Source organism: Mustela erminea, chromosome 6 (assembly GCF_009829155.1).
Source record: "Mustela erminea isolate mMusErm1 chromosome 6, mMusErm1.Pri, whole genome shotgun sequence".
Lineage (NCBI taxonomy): Eukaryota > Metazoa > Chordata > Mammalia > Carnivora > Mustelidae > Mustela > Mustela erminea.
Window position 1 is genome coordinate 33,740,557 of NC_045619.1, and position 19,244 is coordinate 33,759,800.

A 19,244-nucleotide genomic window follows, 5' to 3' on the forward strand; every position below is an offset into this window, starting at 1 on the left:
GGGACCCAACTGACTGCAAAGGGGCATGACACAATTTTTTTTAAGGTGGTACAAATGTTAATATCTTACTTGTGGTGGTTTATATATAATATTGATACTCATAAATAAAACTGACAAAGTTTGTTGTATGAAAGTTATCTCAAAAATGCTCATCAGGAAAAAAAGACGCTGGTCGATTTGGGGGAAAATGATGTTAGCACAGTATGAGAATTTCAGTTTAGAAACATTTTTTAAAGAAGAAAATTCATCTAAAATATTACAAAACATTTTATTTTCTATTACGTCTAGGCACTGCAATATTTCAAAGAGAGGCATGGATTCACAAAACTTTACAAGTCATACTTTATTTTTTTTTTTTTTTTTTTTTTTTTTTTTTTTTTTTTTTTTTTTTAAAGATTTTATTTATTTATTTGTCATAGAGAGAGAAGTGAGAGCAAGCACAGGCAGACAGAGTGGCAGGCAGAGGCAGAGGGAGAAGCAGGCTCCCTGCCAAGCAAGGAGCCCGATGTGGGACTCGATCCCAGGACGCCGGGATCATGACCTGAGCCGAAGGCAGCCGCTTAACCAACTGAGCCACCCAGGCGTCCCATACAAGTCATACTTTAATTGACATCAAGTCTCTTTTGAGTTACTGGCAGAAAAAAATAATTTTAAGTAGTGAGCTATGTGATTTAGATAACATGTAAAAAGTAATTCCCAATAAATGCATTTTCTATAAATACAAGCCCCAAGTTAACCTTATACTAAAATTGTCACATAATCAATGGTATGGATCAAAATAATCATTTTAAATTTGCATAGCTCATACATTTGCAAAAATTATTTTAGGTTGAAGATATTTTTAAAAGTAATATTGCAAAAATTTCTTATTTTGAATAACTTTTAAATTATTTTTGTTACCTTTTCCCAAGCAATGAATATACATGAACAATTTTCATCAAATTGTGTTCTCTGCAACTATAATAAAGTATATAATAGGGTGCAACAATGTTTCTTACCTCCAGTTTATTTCTTGAAGAAGTGGGTTTCCAGTGATAGACAATTCATGGAGAGAATAGCATGCATCAAACCACCTAATGGCACTTGTAAGATCTATAGAAAATAAACAATAAAAATCATTATAGAGGGTAATTACAGAGAAAGAAAAATAATCATAAATCAATGACCACTTATTTACTGGCTAGGTATTAAAGTTATAAAAATTATTTATTTTGCAGAATACAATGTGTTTTTAAAAAAAGACTATGCTAAGAACACAGATTCTGAGGGCGCCTGGGTGGCTCAGCCATTAAGTGTCTGCCTTCGACTTAGGTCATGATCCCAGGGTTCTAGGATCCAGCCCCACATGGGGCTCCCTGCTCTGTGAGAAGTCTGCTTCTCCCTCTGTCACTCCCCCTGCTTGTGTTTCCTCTTTCACTATGTCTCTCTCTCTTTGAAATACATAACTAAAATTTTTAAAATTACGTATTTTTTTTAAAAATTAAAAATTAAAAAAAAAGAGCACAGACTCAGCTGTTAGAATATATATTTCTCCCATTTAGCAGCTTTGTGAACCTATGCAAACCATACAATTGCTTTGTAATTCAGGCTCATACCTATCTTATTGGATAAGGGTTAAATGAGGTAATGTGTGTAGGGCTTAGAAGAGTTTTTGCCAGAGTTAGCACGAAATCTGAAGTGAAATCTGAAGTAATAAGTGGTAAAACTGAACACATACTTAGAGTTACATGGACCTATTTTACTTTCAAAAGTAAGAATAGTAGGTCAATCTAGGGTACATTACAGAGTAATTTATAATAAATTGTTCTCCCACAGAAAAATATCATAAAACTAGACAATACATAGGAAGCACTTGTTTTTAAACCTTACTCTGAGAGAAGGGAAACATACCTGGTGAGCCTACAATCACAGGGGTTTTCTGTCTGAATGCAGTTTACCACTTCAGAGCAGTGAGACCAAATAAAGAAGCTCTTTTGCTGACTGAGAAAGCAAATATTAGAACAAGCTGGAATTGATGATGAAAAGTACTGACAAGAAGCTGTATATATGTATATTGTGAGGAGGGAATTGGGGAAGAAATCTATGTGAAGATTCACTACAGGTTACAGACAAGTGTGAGGTGTCACACACACACAGGGAAATGTCGAAAAACTGAGCAGAAATCACCAGCTGTAAGGCTGAAGGCTGAATGATGACAGTAAGTTCATATAGTAGTAGAAGGCACTGGAGTCTCAGCCTAGCCGAAATGAGACCTAATTGAGTATCTCACAGATTGAGCTACAATCCAGAAAAACTATGCAGTAGGAGTGAACACATTGCCTTGGGGTAGGGGCATGAGTTAAAAACTAAAATGGCTTGTCCTAAGAGTGAATGAAATTAAAGACGACAGGGGAAAAAAAAAAAAAGTACCCATAAATGCTTTAACTGCCTGCCAGAACTGAACATAACTACCTTTAAAAGGAAGACAATTTCTACTCACTAAACTGTAATATATACAATGTTCAATAGATAGTTAAAAACTACTAGACATATCAGGGCACCTGAGTGGCTCAGTTGGTTAAGCATCTGCCTTTGGCTCAGGTCATGATCTCAGGGGACCTGGGATGGAGCCCTCCATGGGGCTCCCTATTTAGTCAGTGTCCTGTTTCATGTGGGCTCCCTGTTCAGCTTCTCCCTTTCCTTTTGCCCATCCCCTGTGCTTGTGCTCTCTCTTTCTCAAATAAATAAATAAAGTCTTTTTAAAAATTACTAGACATATCAAACAAAATGGATTTTACTTCAGACAAAACACACTTTAAAACAAAGACTGTAATAAGAGACAAAGAAGAATGTTACATAATGATAAAAGAGGTCAATCCAACATGAGGATATAACATTGTAAACATTATGTACCCAATGCAGGAACATCTAAATATTCAAGGTGAATATTAAACAGCCTTAAAGGGAGAAACAGAGAGCAACACAATAATCATAGGGGACTTTAATATTACACTTACATCAATGAATAGATTATCCAGACAGAAAGTCAAGGAGGAAACATCAGTCTTAAACAACATGTTAGACCAGAAGAAGAAATCATGTCAATGAACAGACATTTCTGCAAAGAAGACATCCAGATGGCCAACAGACACATGAAAAAAGTGCTCCACATCACTTGGCATCAGGGAAATACAAATCAAAACTACAATGAGATACCACCTCACACCAGTAAGAATGACTAAAATTAACAAGTCAGGAAATGACAGATGCTGGCAAGGATGCGGAGAAAGGGGAACCCTCCTACACTGTTGGTGGGAATGCAAGCTGGTGCAACCACCCTGGAAAACAGCATGGAGGTTCCTCAAAAAATTGAAAATAGAGCTACCCTATGACCCAGCAATTGCACTACTGGGTATTTACCCTAAATACAAACATCGTGGTCTGAAGGGGCACATGCACCCAAATGTTTATAGCAGCAATGTCCACAATAGTCAAACTATGGGAAGAACCTAGATGTCCATCACCAGATGAATGGATAAAGAAGATGTGAGATAGATACACACACACACACACACACACACACACACACACACACAATGGAATACTATGCAGCCATCAATAGAAATGAAATCTTGCCATCTGCAATGACATGGATGGAACTAGAGGGTATTATGCTTAGTGAAATAAGTCAATTGGAGAAAGACAACTATCATATGATCTCCCTGATATGAGGAAGTGGAGAAGCAATGAGGGGGGCTTGGAGGTAGGAAAAGAATAAATGAAACAAGATGGGAACGGGAGGGAGACAAACCATGAGTCTTAATCTCACTAAATAAACTGAGGGTTGCCGGGGGGAGGTGGGGAGGGAGAGGGTGGTGGGGTTATAGACATTGAGGAGGGTAGGTGCTATGGTGAGTGCTGTGAAGTGTGTAAACCTGGTGATTCACATACCTGTACCGCTGGGCCTAATAATACATTATATGTTTATTAAAAAATTTTTTAAAAAAAGACTAAAAATGACCACTTGCTAAGAAAATAGCAAGTATCAGTTTAAAAAAAAAATCATGTCAAGCATCTTTTCCAACACAATGATATGAAACTAGAAATCAATTAGAAGAAGAAAATGAAAATTCACCAATATGTGGAGATTAGACAATATACTATCAAACAACCAATTCTTCAAAGAAGAAATCAAGAGGAATTTAAAAAGATACCTTGAGACAAATGAAAATGGCAATGTAATATACCAAAATGTATGGGATGCAGCAAAAGCAGTTCTAAGAAGGAAGTTCACAGTGATAAATGCCTTCCTCTAAAAATAAGAAACATCTCAAATAAACAATCTAACTTTACACTTCAAGGAACCAGAAAAAGAACAAAGCCCAAAGTTATTAGAAGGAAGAAAATAATAAATATTGGAGCAAAAATAAATTCAATGAAGACTAAAAAGACAAAAAGATCTATAAAGCTAAGAGCTGGTTCTTTGAAAAGATAACAGAAATGGCAGACATTAGCCAGACACAGGGGGAAAAAAAGACTCAAATAAATAGAATTAAAAATCAAAGAAATGGTACAAGTTTTACCACAGAAATACAAAGGATCATAAAAGACTACTAGGAAAAATTATATGCGAAAAAATTGGAACAACTACCTGAACAGATCAATTACTGAAGATGATTGAACCGTCTTAATCAAAAACCTCCTAAGGAACAAAAGTCCAAGATCAGATAGCTTCACTGGTGAATTCTATAAAACATTCACAGAAGGATTAATACTAATCCTTCTCAATCTCTTCCAAAAAATAAGAGAGCAAGAACTCTTCCAAACCCATATTATGAAGTCAGCATTACCCTGATACCAAAACTAGACAAGAACACCACAAGAAAATTATAAGCCAATATTCCTGACAAACATAGATACAAAAAATCTTCAGGAAAATATTGGCAAACTAAATTCAATAATATATTAAAAACATATCACCATGATCAAGTAGGACTTATCAACATCCACAAATCAGTCAATGTAATTTATCACATTAACAAAACAGAAGATAAAAATCATAGGATTATCTCAGGCAATACAGAAAAAGCATTTGATAAAATTCGGCATCCAGGGGCACCTCGGTGGCTCAGTGGGTTAAGCCTCTGCCTTCGGCTCAGGTCATGATCTCAGGGTCCTGGGATAGAGCCCCACATTGGGCTCTCTGCTCAGCGGAGAGCCTGCTTCCTCCTCTCTCTCTCTGCTTGCCTCTCTACCTACTTGTGATCTCTCTCTCTGTCAAATAAATAAATAAAATAGTAAAAAAATAAAAAATCAGCATCCACTTATGATAAAAAATGCTCAATGAAGTGGGTATAGGCGGAATGTACCTGAACATAATAAAAGCCATATTTGACAACCCCACACTAACCAGCTATTATCATCCTTTTTTAAAAATTTTTTCAATTTATTTATTTTCAGAAAAACAGTATTCATTATTTTTTCACCACACCCAGTGCTCCATGCAATCCGTGCCCTCTATAATACCCACCACCTGGTACCCCAACCTCCCAACCCCTGCCACTTCAAACCCCTCAGATTGTTTTTCAGAGTCCATAGTCTCTCGTGATTCACCTCCCCTTCCAATTTACCCCAACTCCCTTCTCCTCTCTAACACCTCTTGTCCTCCATGATATTTGTTATGCTCCACAAATAAGTGAAACCATATGATAATTGACTCTCTCTGCTTGACTTATTTCACTCAGCATAATCTCTTCCAGTCCCGTCCACGTTGCTACAAAAGTTAGGTATTCATCCTTTCTGATGGAGGCATAATACTCCATAGTGTACATGGACCACATCTTCCTTATCCATTCGTCCGTTGAAGGGCATCTTGGTTCTTTCCATAGTTTGGCGACCATGGCCATTGCTGCTATAAACATTGGGGTACAGATGGCCCTTCTTTTCACGACATCTGTATCCTTGGGGTAAATACCCAGGAGTGCAATTGCAGGGTCATAGGGAAGTTCTATTTTTAATTTCTTGAGGAATCTCCACACTGTTCTCCAAAGAGGCTGCACCAACTTGCATTCCCACCAACAGTGTAAGAGGGTTCCCCTTTCTCCACATCCTCTCCAACACATGTTGTTTCCTGTTTTGTTAATTTTGGTCATTCTAACTGGTGTAAGGTGATATCTCAATGTGGTTTTAAATTTGAATCTCCCTGAGGGCTAATGATGATGAACATTTTTTCATGTGTCTGATAGCCATTTGTATGTCTTGATCGGAGAAGTGTCTGTTCATATCTTCTGCCCATTTTTTGATATGTTTGCCTGTTTTGTGTGTGTTGAGTTTGAGGAGTTCATTATAGATCCTGGATATCAACCTTTTGTCTGTACTGTCATTCGCAAATATTATCATCCTTAATGGTGAAAAGATAAAGCTTTTCCTCTAAGATCAGGAATAAAACAAGGATATCCACTCTCACAACTTTATTCAACACAGTTTTGGAAGTCTTAGCTAGAGAAGTTATGTTAGAAAATAAAATAGAAGTTATCCAAATCGGAAAGGAAGAAGCAAAACTGTAGCTATCTGGAGATGACATGATATATAGAAAATCCTAAAGACTCAATCAAGAAACTTTTAGAACAAATAAGCAAATTCACTGAAGTTGAAGGATACACAATTAATACACAAAAATTTATTAGGTTTCTTTATACAAATGAGCCATCAGAAAAAGAAATTTAAAAAACAATCCTATTTATAATTGCATCAAAAAATAAGATACCTAGGAATAAATTTAACCAAGAGGTGAAAGACCTATATATTTAAAACTAAAAGATACTAATGAAAAGAACTGAAGAAGACAAATAAATGGAGAGATATGTCATGTGCTAAACTGGAAAAATTAATACTGTTAAAATATCCATACTTCCCAAAGCAATATATATATTCAATGTAGCCCCATCAAAATCCCAATAGCATTTTTCACAGAAATAGAAGGAGCCTAAAATTTATATAGAACCACAAAAGACTCTGAGTACACAAAGCAATCTTGAGAAACAACAAAGTTGGAGGCATCATGCTCCTTGATTTCAAACTATATTACAAAGCCATAGGCACTAAAATGGTATGGTATCGGCATAAAAAGAGACATAGAGATCAATAAACAGAGACCCAAGAATAAACCTACACTATATGTTTAATTAATTTATGACAAAGGAGTCAAGAATATACAATGGGGAAAGAATAGTCTCTTCAATAAGTGATGTTGGGAAAACTGCATAATCACATACAAAACATGAAACTTGGCCATTGTCTTATACCATATACAAAAATTAACTCAAAAGAGGTTGAAGACTTGAACATAAGACCTGAAACCATAAAACTCAGAGAATAAAACACAGGTGGTAAACATGATTTTTTTAAATCTAACACCGAAAGAAGCAACAAAAGCAAAATATGAAGTTAACCTACGGTGACAAATTTAGAACTATGATTGTTTCCATGAGGGGACTGACTGAAAACTGAGATGTGTAAACTTAGGGAGGGACTGGCCAGTTAAATCAGTTGATCATTCTTTAAGTTAATAAACTTTTAATGGGTGTTTGTACATGTTAGGAGCCAACAAGTTAGACAAATTAATTTACTCATCTTCATTAGGCTATTTACTTCACAGGTAAAAGATACATGAATTCAAATGAAAATATAATTGTGGTATTTGCCCAGGTATACCAGAAAGATATGGAAATAATGTGATTTTATTTTATTTGCTTTAAAGATTTTATTTAGGGCACCTGGGTGGCTCAGTTGGTTCAGTGACTGCCTTCGGCCAAGGTCATGATCCTGGAGTCCCAGGATCAAGTCCTGCGTCAGGCTCCCACCTTCATGGAGAGTCTGCTTCTTTCTCTGACCTTCCCCCCTCTCATGCTCTCTCTCACTCTCTTTCTCAAATAAATAAATAAAATCTTTAAAAAAAAAATATTTTATTTATTTGTTTGTTTGTTTATTTGACACTGAGAGAGGGAGAGAGACAGTGCAAGCAGGGGGAGCAGCAGAGGGAGTGGGAGAAGCAGGCAGGACCCTGGGATCGTGACCTGAGCTGAAGGCAGACACTTAACTGACTGAGCCACCCAGGTGTCCCAATAATACAATTTTAAAAGTGGAAAGAAATTTAATGGGACGATTTTACAATGCCTTTGAAGGAAGTAGAGGGCAAGAAAAATATATACAAACAAAACTGCGGAGAAAAAAAAATAACAAGTATTCTTTTTTTCTAAATCTGTGTTGTATCAGTTTAATTCTTAGGCCTAGCCTAATATCTTAAGAGTGTGCAGGATAAATTTTTCCTCATCTGTGCCTTATTGTATGGATATGTTATTTGTAAATGCCATTAACACATCTATCCAAAACAACTCCCTTACCACATTTGGAAAAGAAACTCAAAATCTCATTACATACTTATTAAAAATTATCTATTTTTCTAAACTTACCAGAAAGACAATTGTTGCTGACATCTAGTTTTTCCAAAGAAACAAAATGAAAAAGCGGTATGATTTTGGTCAAGCTGAAAACAAAGAAATAAAATTGATAAAAATTTTAAATAGGGATGTCCTTATTATGAGGTAAATACATAATAACATATTTACTAACACAAGCATGTGATAATATTCAATTGTATGTAATTATATACATATATAATTATACAATAAAATACAATTATGACATTAAGTACTAATTAAAAATGTAGTAATTATAAAATTCCAAGTATTTATTCTATAATGGAAGACTTATATTCATTTTTAAAGGGAAATTACCATGGACTTTCAATTTCAATGACCAATATCATCGAGTTTAATGTTTACTGGCTATTTAAATAAAAATAAATATATTTTTTATTGTTATTGATTTTGTTTTGCTTTTATAAAAGGCCTAATTTATAGAGAATTTATATTATCTTAATAATGTTTCCTGGCTCAAGCACAAAACTAAAACCATTAAGAGATAAAAATTTAAAAAAATATATTTTTCACTTTTTGACAGTGTAACAGCTTAGAGTTACTAGTTTTATTTTTAATTAAAAAATTTTTTTGTATACCAGATTGAAATTATTTTAAGTACTACAAGTATCCAAAGTTACACTAAGATTATTTCTAAGTTAGAAATATGCTTCCAAGGCCGCCTGGCTGGTTCAATGTGTTAAGCCTCTGTCTTTGGCTCAGGTCATGATCGCAGGATCCTGGGATTGAGTCCCACATCAGGCTCTCTGCTCAGCAGGGAGCCGGCTTATCCCCCTCCTCTCTCTCTCTCTGCCTGCCTCTCTGCCTACTTGTGATCTCTCTCTGTCAAATAAATAAATAAAATCTTAAAAAAAAAAAAAGAACTAAGCTTCCAAGGAATGTAATAATAGAAAATACTTTATATAGATAGAATAAGCAAGTTTGGCAGAAATATGCTAATATTTTAAAATAATACTTATTATTAATGCATATATATTTAAATTCTAGTAATACTGACTTTTCCTCCTACTTTTTAAAAGTTTCTAACATTTTCTAAGATATAATTGTCATTAAGAACCCAAATACAAGCAAGGAATGTAAGTGATATTCAAAATATTCACATCATTGGGAATAAAAGCCATGAAGGAAAAATTAATTTAGTTTGATGTGCATTTCCAACTAAGACAAATCTACACTTATTCTGTAATATAATATCCCATTACCATAGCTATTTGGAAATAAAAATTAAGCCAAGCCTTCTAAATCTTTAAACAACAGAAAAATTCCTTTGCTTCAAATATAATCTTGTAACGATCACACGTCTCTTGAATCAACCCCACCCCTCTAAATGTTGGAACTCCATACAGTTCAAAATATGCCTCAACTACAGAATATTTCTGGTACCAAAGGAAAAAAAAAAGTACGCATTAATTTCTACTTCTTTTGTTTTCTTGTTTTTTATGCTGTCGTTCTAGTTCTCCTGGCAGATATTTTTACATCTTTATTTCTAGCATCTCCCTGTCATGAAAAAAGAAAATCTATTATTCTGAGGTCAGAAGCTTATAGAATAATACTGTGACTGGGAAGCCTCATGGGGTCTGGCACAAAACTAACCCTCGTACTAACCTTGACTCCTTTCTTGTACTATCCTGCTCTGCATTAGCAGAGAGATAGAACCACCCGTGAAAACCAGACCAAATAATGAAACTGGAAAAAGTTCTCTCTGACTGTAGTTAAACCTAAATACAATATTACTATTTATATCAAACCTACACAACACCACTTTGTAAATACAATCTCTAGGAGGAAAACACCCAAGGTAATAAAAGAAAAAATGATAAAATATTGGCGTTACATTTTTTCATTATTTTTAAATATGCTACCAAATAGTAAAATTTACTGAAATGTCACATGTACGCTGAAAAAGAAAGAAGGAAGGAAGTGAGGGAGGCAAGGAGGGAAGGAAGGGAGGAAGGAAAATTAAGGTTTTGTTGATACATAATTAATGAATTTAAGTCCTAGTTTTATGATTTTCCTACTCGGGCATATTTTGGATCATTATTATTATAAGTAAGAAATTTAAGTTTTTCAATATAATCCTAATACATTTATCAAGAAGAAAATTCTTACTTGTTTTGTAGCTTTAATTAATTTTCTAATACTAAATCTTTGTCCTTCTACTAAAAAGGTTTTGAAAGATAAACAGGTCAAGAGTTTCCCTCTTTTTTTCAGATGATTTCATGGTTTTAACCAGTAAGTTATATATGGCAAAGTATAGGTAACATATAGGTTATATGAAGACAACCAGTAAAATAACCAATGAAGTCACAGAATTAAAAATAAAATTCTCTTTTCAACAATCAATCCAAGTAAAGAAATATTTGGTTTGACAAAATATTTTACATTAAAATTTTATCTTTTCAGATAACCATTCTTTTAGAATCATGTTCTTTTTCTTTTTAATAAAATTTTGATCTAGAAAACTGGCTATTCATTCACCTTTATGACTATTCATTAGGAAGGTAGAAACCTAATAGTAGAATTCTTTTTTTTAAATCTCTAGAACTTTTCCTTTTACTGACAATCTGTGTATATTTTTTTCCAAGAAAATTCAAACCAGAAAGACAAAGGACATTAGTGAAAACCTAATACCATTTGACCTTGTCACATTAGCCCTGGGCATAAAAAAGATATAAATTTCAAAGACGACAAAAAGCAAAAGATTTGTACAATGAGCAGCCAATGGGTAATAGTTTCCACTTTCTGCTCCTACTTAGACTACTTAGAGTCTCACTGGAAGTAGAAAGACATAAAGCCAAGAGTCTTCCAGTTAGGACTCCGCGGAGTCAAACTTAAAACAGTCATATGTCCTAATGAAAATTTAAAACAGAAGTCAAGATGAAACATGGATTTCAAACAATATGTACTTAGTATCATTCTTTATTATATTTCACTTTGAGGGGAAAAAACATATGGACACATAATTTCTTTCTTGTGACGAAAGTATCAGAAATTAAAAGAAAAATATATACAATTTAAAAGACACACCAATCACAAATCCAAATATCACATTTATAAAACTCATCTGAGGTTTGCAAAATGTATTGACATATATTTTCCTTTTGGATCAATATTTGGTATTCCATCAAATAGATAAGATAGGTATTACTACCCCTTTTACATGTAAATAAAAAACCCAGGCTCTGGTAGTACGAACAGAGTTATTCAAGGGTCAACTGACTGGTAAGTTGTAGATTCAGCATTCAGAGTTGCTGATCCTGAGTTTTACCAAAGCCGATATAGTTTGAAAAAGTCAATGCACATGTAAAATCTTAATTTACAATGGATAATTCCTATAATTAATGGTATTAGCTTATTGTGAAAAATCCCAAGGTTGAAGATCATTTTTACACTATGATTTCAAGAAATGATTTTACTACTCTCTATGTCCATTTCTATCAATCATATTTCCCTGCTCAGCAGGGAGCCTGCTTCTCTCTCTCTCTCTCTCTCTGTCTGCCTCCTCTGCCTACATGTGATCTCTCTCTGTCAAATATATAAAATCTTAAAAGAAATGATAGAAAATTAAATGTGCAAAGAACTATGAGAGACCATAAAGAATATATTTAAATGACAGTATTCTTAAAAAATTTAGTGTCTATAGCAGCAATGTCCACAATAGCCAAACTATGGAAAGAACCTAGCTGTCCATCAACAGATGAATGGATAAAAGAAGATGTGGTGTATATATACAATGGAATACAATGCAGCCATCAAAAGAAATGAAATCTTGCCATTTGCAACAACGTGGATGGAACCAGAGGGTATTATGCTTATTGAAATAAGTGAATCAGAGAAAGACAACTATCATAAGATCTCCCTGATATGAGGAAGTGGAGAAGCAACGTGGGGGGCTTGGCGGGTAGGAAAAGAATAAATGAAACGAGATGGGATCAGGAGGGAGACAAACCATAAGAGACTCTTACTGTCACAAAACAAACTGAGGGTTGCTGGGAGGAAGAGGGGGAGAGGGTAGTGGGGTTATGGACATTGGGGAGGGTATGTGATATGGCGAGTTCTGTGAAGTGTGTAAACCTGGCGATTCAGAAACCTGTTACCCCTGGGGCTAATAATACATTATATGTTTATTAAAAAATTAAAAATTTTTTAAAAATTTTAAAAATTAAAAATACCATATATTATTATATAATAAATTGACTTCTTTTTTACATAGTAAAATTCAAAAGATTAAGTTCTTTCATTCTTGCATTTTTAATAATTTTTTAATGATTTATTTATTCAACTGAGAGGGAGAGAGAGAGAAAAAGCAGGGATGGGGAATGGGCACAGGGAGAGAGAGTCTCAAGCAGACTCACCCTTGAGCATGGAGCTCCATGCAGGCCTCGATCTTAAGACCCTGAGATCACGACCTGCGCTGAAACCAAGAGTCGAATGCTGAATCCACTGCACCATCCAGGAAACCCTTAAGAGTTTTTTATGCTAAGGACATATATTACTTAGTTCTATGCTCCCCCAAATAGAAAACATGACATCGATATGCAAATGTTGCAAGGTTAAGCAAATGTCAACTTACAAATAAGGATTATTCGGATTAAGTACCCCAAAGAAATGTCTAGTGATCTAGTTGATCTAATTCTTAGTCGTATCAGATTGATATGGGAAATAAGTCCTATCAGACTGATAGGGCAAAAGTCTATCAACTAGTACTAATTTTAACTATTAAAAGATTTCTTTGATAGTTTAAATTGTCCAAAGAAATTAAAGGCATTATTTCTCAAAAAAATGGTATTGATTTGAATATTTTCTAATCTCTTTTAATATTATTTTTGCTCAGTAATGTGGCTTGAGATCCACTTCTATAAAATGTATGAGGTATGTCAGTTACTGAGTGATTTATTGCATATGTCCAAACCATAGCTAAGCATTTCTATTGAAATTGTGTTTCTTACCTGGAAAATATTGTAAAAAGATCCAATAGGTTTGTGGATGCCCAAATTATTTAAACAGTGTTATCTGATAGAGCTGGCTCTACAATAAAGACCCCTTTTAAAACCAAATCAACTTTCATATGTTAGATCATTGAAATAACTTGAAGGAATATTTGAATACAGTTGCAGTTTTTGCTTTGTCAAATAGTGGAATAGTTTAATAGGTGGAAGTTAAATCATTTGGCCCATACCTGCTCAATGGATGAGCACTACTGTGGAGAGATTGTGAGAAAATTTTATGGTTCTTTTAGGAAAAAAAAAGTATGCATTAAAATCGGGCTATACTTGTTCACTTGTTCTGTATGAGTTGTAGAACTCAAAAAAGCAATTTCTTGTTAAAGGTGGTTTCTTTCCTCTACTCCATGTGCCTTTGATGAACAAATTAATCATATTAGAGTGAATAGGTTTCAATAAAATATTAAGCAGAGGGAGACATACACATACTGTGCTCCTGTTTTGGTTTTAGACAGTTATTCTCTGCAAAGATCCAGATGTTTGGTGGTTTCAAATGAATCTTCTGTGTCAGGTACCCATCTCAGTTTAACATTAAGGTATTTTTTTAAGTGTTACTTTATATCCTTAGGGAAATCGAATTTAAATCAATCTGAACAGTTACAAAGACATGCAAGTTGAGAGCAGATTAAAAATCGTTCTTCCAGGACTTAATAAATACCACTTGAGAGAATGAGACATCCTTCTGAATTAAATTAACTACCTCCTGCATTTTCCAAGGACTATATTCTTTACAAATATAAACAAACTAGCTCTGGGAGATTTCTACAAGTATGTCTTTGAGAAGTAACAAAATGAGTAGGATAAGTGACAGTTAAAATTCTACTAAAATTTGAGGGTTTGCCAATATACTACTTTTTCAAATCCTATAAAGATATATTTTTAATTTATGTACTAATTTATTGTGATGCACTTCCACTGAATTGCTGGTAAAATCTAATAACCTTTCTACTTGTTATGAAGATCAAGCATTTACTTCAGTCATTCAATGCATTTAGTGCTTATGCAGTTTGTTTTTACCTGTTTTGAGAGATAGTCAGTTTCTGTAGTAAAGGCAGCCAATAGGAAGAAAGTGCTTCCACAGTTGAAATGCTGTTATCATCCAAGTGCAATTCTCTTAGTAGAACATGATTCTCCAAGGATGGAAGCTATATTTAAATTTGGGTCATTAGCTTATATTAAGTAAAATATTTTTGTCATTCAACAAAATTTAAAAACATAAAACCTATTAAAACTAACAAAAGGTATAGTCTGTTAAACTGTATATCTAAATCAAAGTATAATGTTATGAGAATTTTAGGATGAATAAAATTTATAAGAATTAACTTTATAATTAGAATTTTTTAAATAAAAGTTACTTCATGGTAAATTTTATTTAGAATTTCATTACAGACACATTTGGCTCTACTTACATATGAAAATATAACTGAAAATTGTGATTTATTTTATTGTTGTGAAAAATTTACTTTAAATTATTTTACAAAATATTTTATGTTGAACTTTTTTTAACAGAGATAAGTATGTGACAGTTTTAAGTAAACTGGAAGTCACATACAGATGATAAAAAACAAAGAAAAATTAAAGTTCCTTTTAATTTTTTCTATCAAAAGAAAAATGTTGTATTAAACACAGAAGCCAATAATTCAAAGAAATTACCTCACTTAGATAATTTCCCTGTAACTTCAGTACCTGGAGCAATCCACAGTTTTCAATACCTTCAACTTTAGTTAGATGATTATGTGAGCAGTCCAGGTATATAATGGTAGGAGTATCACAAAGACCTTTTGTACTAATTAACTGATTGTGATCCACAATTAGTTGTTGAAGATTCCTCAAAGATTCTAAACCACCTAGAATAAAAATTTTCTAAGATCACTTATATCAAACATTCTTCTAGAATCTAAGATGCAATTTCTAATTAATTGTACCTATTCCAATCTTTCTAATTACAAATAAAGATTTAGCCCCTATTCTTGTGAAAAATGTGTAAGTGTAAAAAGTATTCCTTTTTAAACTTGTACCTAAAAGATATATTTTTGAATGAAATTGTTATATACCAATTGAAAACTGAACAAAATACTACAAAGTATACATTGGGCGGGCACTGAATGTTTTATTTTCAAAAGGCAACAGAAGAAGGGAGAAATAGAAGGACTTGTTTTCTTTAAAAAAAAAAAAAAGTTTCCAATTCAGTTTCAGGGTCTTTGAAGTTTGATTACTTCCTTAAAGTTGAATATATAATGTTGGAATGCTATTTTCCTACCATCCCATCGAGATAGCTATCTTAAATTCCCAAGTGAAGTAGGTGCAACCATATTAACAACAATGAAATATTAACATATTCTTCAGGTATTTCAAGATTGACACATGTATCCTCCTTATTGCCCAGATAAGGTTAAAACCAATATGATACTATATAAAAAATACCGGAGGAATCTTCGTCTATAGCTCAGCACTTATAAGGAAAAAACTGAGAAGGTTGTTCAAGTAAGCCATCAGGAATTAGCACTGGAAAGAAATGCTGAGGAAGTCTGTAAATATTTCATGAAAGATATTAAAAATCTAGAAACTGTTACTTAGATTGAATATTGGACTAGATATGATACCTTTAGGTACCACACTATTACATGAAATAGGCAGTTCTAGAAACTGGAAATAAGGTTTAAGTTCTAAGGTAGGTACTGGTAAGCAGGCTGTCTTCAGTGAGTATTGTACATATGGGAGTCATTGAGCCTGACCTTGGAGAATCAAGCTTCATTGTGATTTTCTTGTTGAGCCCCAAAATATTTTATTCGATTAAATATTGGAATAAACATGAGTTTTTTGGCCAAAAAAAGTTATTTGAAAAAAACTGAAAGATAATCTTGAAAGAAACATAATTAATGTATAAAAACAATATCTAGAACTTATGTAATGAATTTATCCTGGAGAAATTTAAGGCATTAACTCAAGGCTTGTTCTTTTGATTATACATTGTAACTTACAGAAGGAAAGGGCAAACAGTTGGCTTATATGAAAATGGAGAAATAAAAAGAAGAATCAAGTAATATTACCAAGATTTCACAAGAAAACTTATTGCTGTATCACATTTTAAAAGTTTAGATAATAGAATTGAGTGTATTGTACCAATATTTCATAGAGATACATTGAAGAAAAATTATATTTCAAAATTGCAGTGTTTCTAATAGTTTGAGTCAAAAGAACTTAATATTATGGATGCTTATTCTGTATAAAAAGGAATACATTTTTATGCTAAAGAGTTAATTTTCTTATAATGATAAATTACACATTATCTAGAAAAATACATAGAAAGATCCATAGAAGAGAGGGACTTAAATTTAAATTTAGGATGTAATTTTACATTTTTTAAGTTCTTGTCTAGGATTGATGTCCTGGTATTTTCCTGTAATGTAAAATAGCAAGTGACTTAGAAAAAAGTGACTTAGAAAAAAAGCAAATGACTTAGAAAAAAATTGTCATCTGTTATTATTCAAGGAGCGAATAGTTCTGCCCAATAAGATAGTTGACTAAGTTTAAATAACAGAATCAACTGTCTTATATATATTATATATTATACATTATCAATTCCAAGTTATTAAAAATAGAATATTACATACAATAGTATATATTAGCTAATCCTGGATGACAGCTCGACTGCAACCTCTTGAGAGATCCTGAGACATAACCACCCAGTTAAGCCACCAAAGATTCCTGATCCAAAGAAAATATGCAAAGTGTTTGTTATTTTAGATTGCTGTTTTACGGTACTTTGCTTCACAATATATAACTAATACAGTAAAGATTCTATTTGAAAGAAAATATGAGAAAGAAGAAAATATGTTGAAAATTCTTTGGGCAATAGAAGGATATTTAAAGAAATTTAATGTAACAAGAATTCAAAGATATTAAAATAACAGATATAGGTAAACAAATGCACCAAAATAGCACCATGACAGAACTAATAAATAATTTCGAAATAACATTGTACATTAACAGAGAGCTACAGCTTGGATTGCCTATTAAAAAAAAGAGATCATCACACTGAGAATAAAATATGAAGAAAGCCAAAAATAAAAAGACATAGATTAATTAATTAAATAATAATAGACATGAAAGACAAACTCAACCAAAATATGGATCATCTATGATTGAAAAATAGAAAGAAAACAAAAAAGTTTTCAAATATATGAAAACCAAAATTTTCCAGAAACAAGAAATAACTTAATCTGTAGTTTGAAAGGTACATTATATTCCAAAGCAATTTTATGTGGATTTATTGACTATATGATGTTTCTTGGTTAAGTTACTGACTAAGGACAAGGAGTATTATTCAGGTATCTTCATAGAAATCAGTTTTAAGGACAGAAAATCAAGTTAGCCTCTTACTTGCAATAGCAATACATAATACCATGTATGCAGTGAAGCAAGGTCACAAAGTACCAAGTGAAGTGTTACCTAAAAAGAGAACACACAGCTTTCTTCTCATTCAAGAATGAAGGCAACTGACAGATATTCTCAAATGTGAAAGAATTCAGGGATAATAGGATCCATCTTTCTTTGAAAAATAAGATTTGAAAAGAGCTAATGAACTAGGTAATCCAGATAAGCAGAGGATGAAAGGAACAGTTGTAAAAAGCACTGGCACTGGTACTAACCCATTGTCATATAGATCTAATGCCACTAAAGGATATGTACATAAAGTCATAAATCCCGATGTGAATAATAATTGTGGGAGGAAAAGGAGATTGTGAAAAGTATAAATATTCTAATTTATTTTATTTTCTTAAAAAGAGTTAATATTGTCTGAAATACATGAATCAAAAGCACATGTTTTAAAAATTTACTAAGCAAGAATATAACTAGCAACTGGAAGGTGGAGATGTTAGTATAAAGGAGATAATTTTATCATCTTTAGCTTGAGAAGCCAGTCTAAAATTCTGAAGTCAAAACAGTTTCATATGCACTCGTGCTCTATTGTTTAACAATGCTTTTGAGTTTTTTTTGTTGTTGTTGTTGTTTTTGTTTTTTTTAATTTTTTATTTTTTATAAACATATGTTTTTATCCCCAGGGATACAGGTCTGTGAATCACCAGGTTTACACACTTCACAGCACTCACCAAAGCACATACCCTCCCCAATGTTCATAATCCCACCCCCTTCTCCCAAACCCCCTCCCCCCAGCAACCCTCAGTTTGTTTTGTGAGATTAAGAGTCACTTATGGTTTCTGAGTGTCGCAGAGCTTTTGAGTTTTTAAGTATGTCCCATCTTAGTAAACTGTTTGTAGAAAAATTGACTGAAAAGGAGTGTTCCCAACCAGTAATTCACATAGGGATGATTTTTGTTTTTGTTCATCATAAGATTATTTTACATATGTTAATATATTTCAACAAGTGCTTATTTTATAAATCATGGTACTATTTTTTTAAACATTCTTTTTTAAGATTTTATTTATTTATTTGACAGACAGCGATCATAAGTAGACAGAGAGTCAAGCAGAGAAGAGGAAACAGGCTTCCCGCTGAGCAGATAGCCGAATGTGGGACTCGATCTCAGGACCCTGGAATCATGACCTGAGTCGAAGGCAGAGGCTTTAACCCACTGAGCCATCCAGGCACCCCTAAATCATGGTACTTTTTAAAAATTCAAATTGATGTTTGATTTCAGTAGTGGTTAAAGTTATGTCTGCATCATCTCAAAAGCAGCACTAAAGTGGTAGCTGTTTATTTAATGTTAATAAAAATTACATGCCTAAAGCTTATCTCTTTA

General features: G+C 33.1%; 1 protein-coding gene across 5 annotated transcripts in view; it reads right to left on the minus strand.

Annotated features, from left to right (window-relative positions):
- Window positions 1-19,244, minus strand: part of LRRIQ1 (leucine rich repeats and IQ motif containing 1) — a 219,311-nt gene that overhangs the window by 148,500 nt on the left and 51,567 nt on the right. For 4 of the 5 annotated variants that reach the window (XM_032346857.1, XM_032346852.1, XM_032346854.1 and 1 more), the window contains 4 exons: window positions 15,134-15,327; window positions 14,498-14,625; window positions 8,451-8,524; window positions 999-1,092 (listed from right to left, as the gene is read on the minus strand). In XM_032346857.1, coding sequence (XP_032202748.1) covers window positions 999-1,092; window positions 8,451-8,524; window positions 14,498-14,625; window positions 15,134-15,327 — 490 coding nt within the window. The remainder of the gene's footprint in view (window positions 1-998; window positions 1,093-8,450; window positions 8,525-14,497; window positions 14,626-15,133; window positions 15,328-19,244) is intronic. The other variant, XM_032346855.1, reaches the window with a different exon arrangement.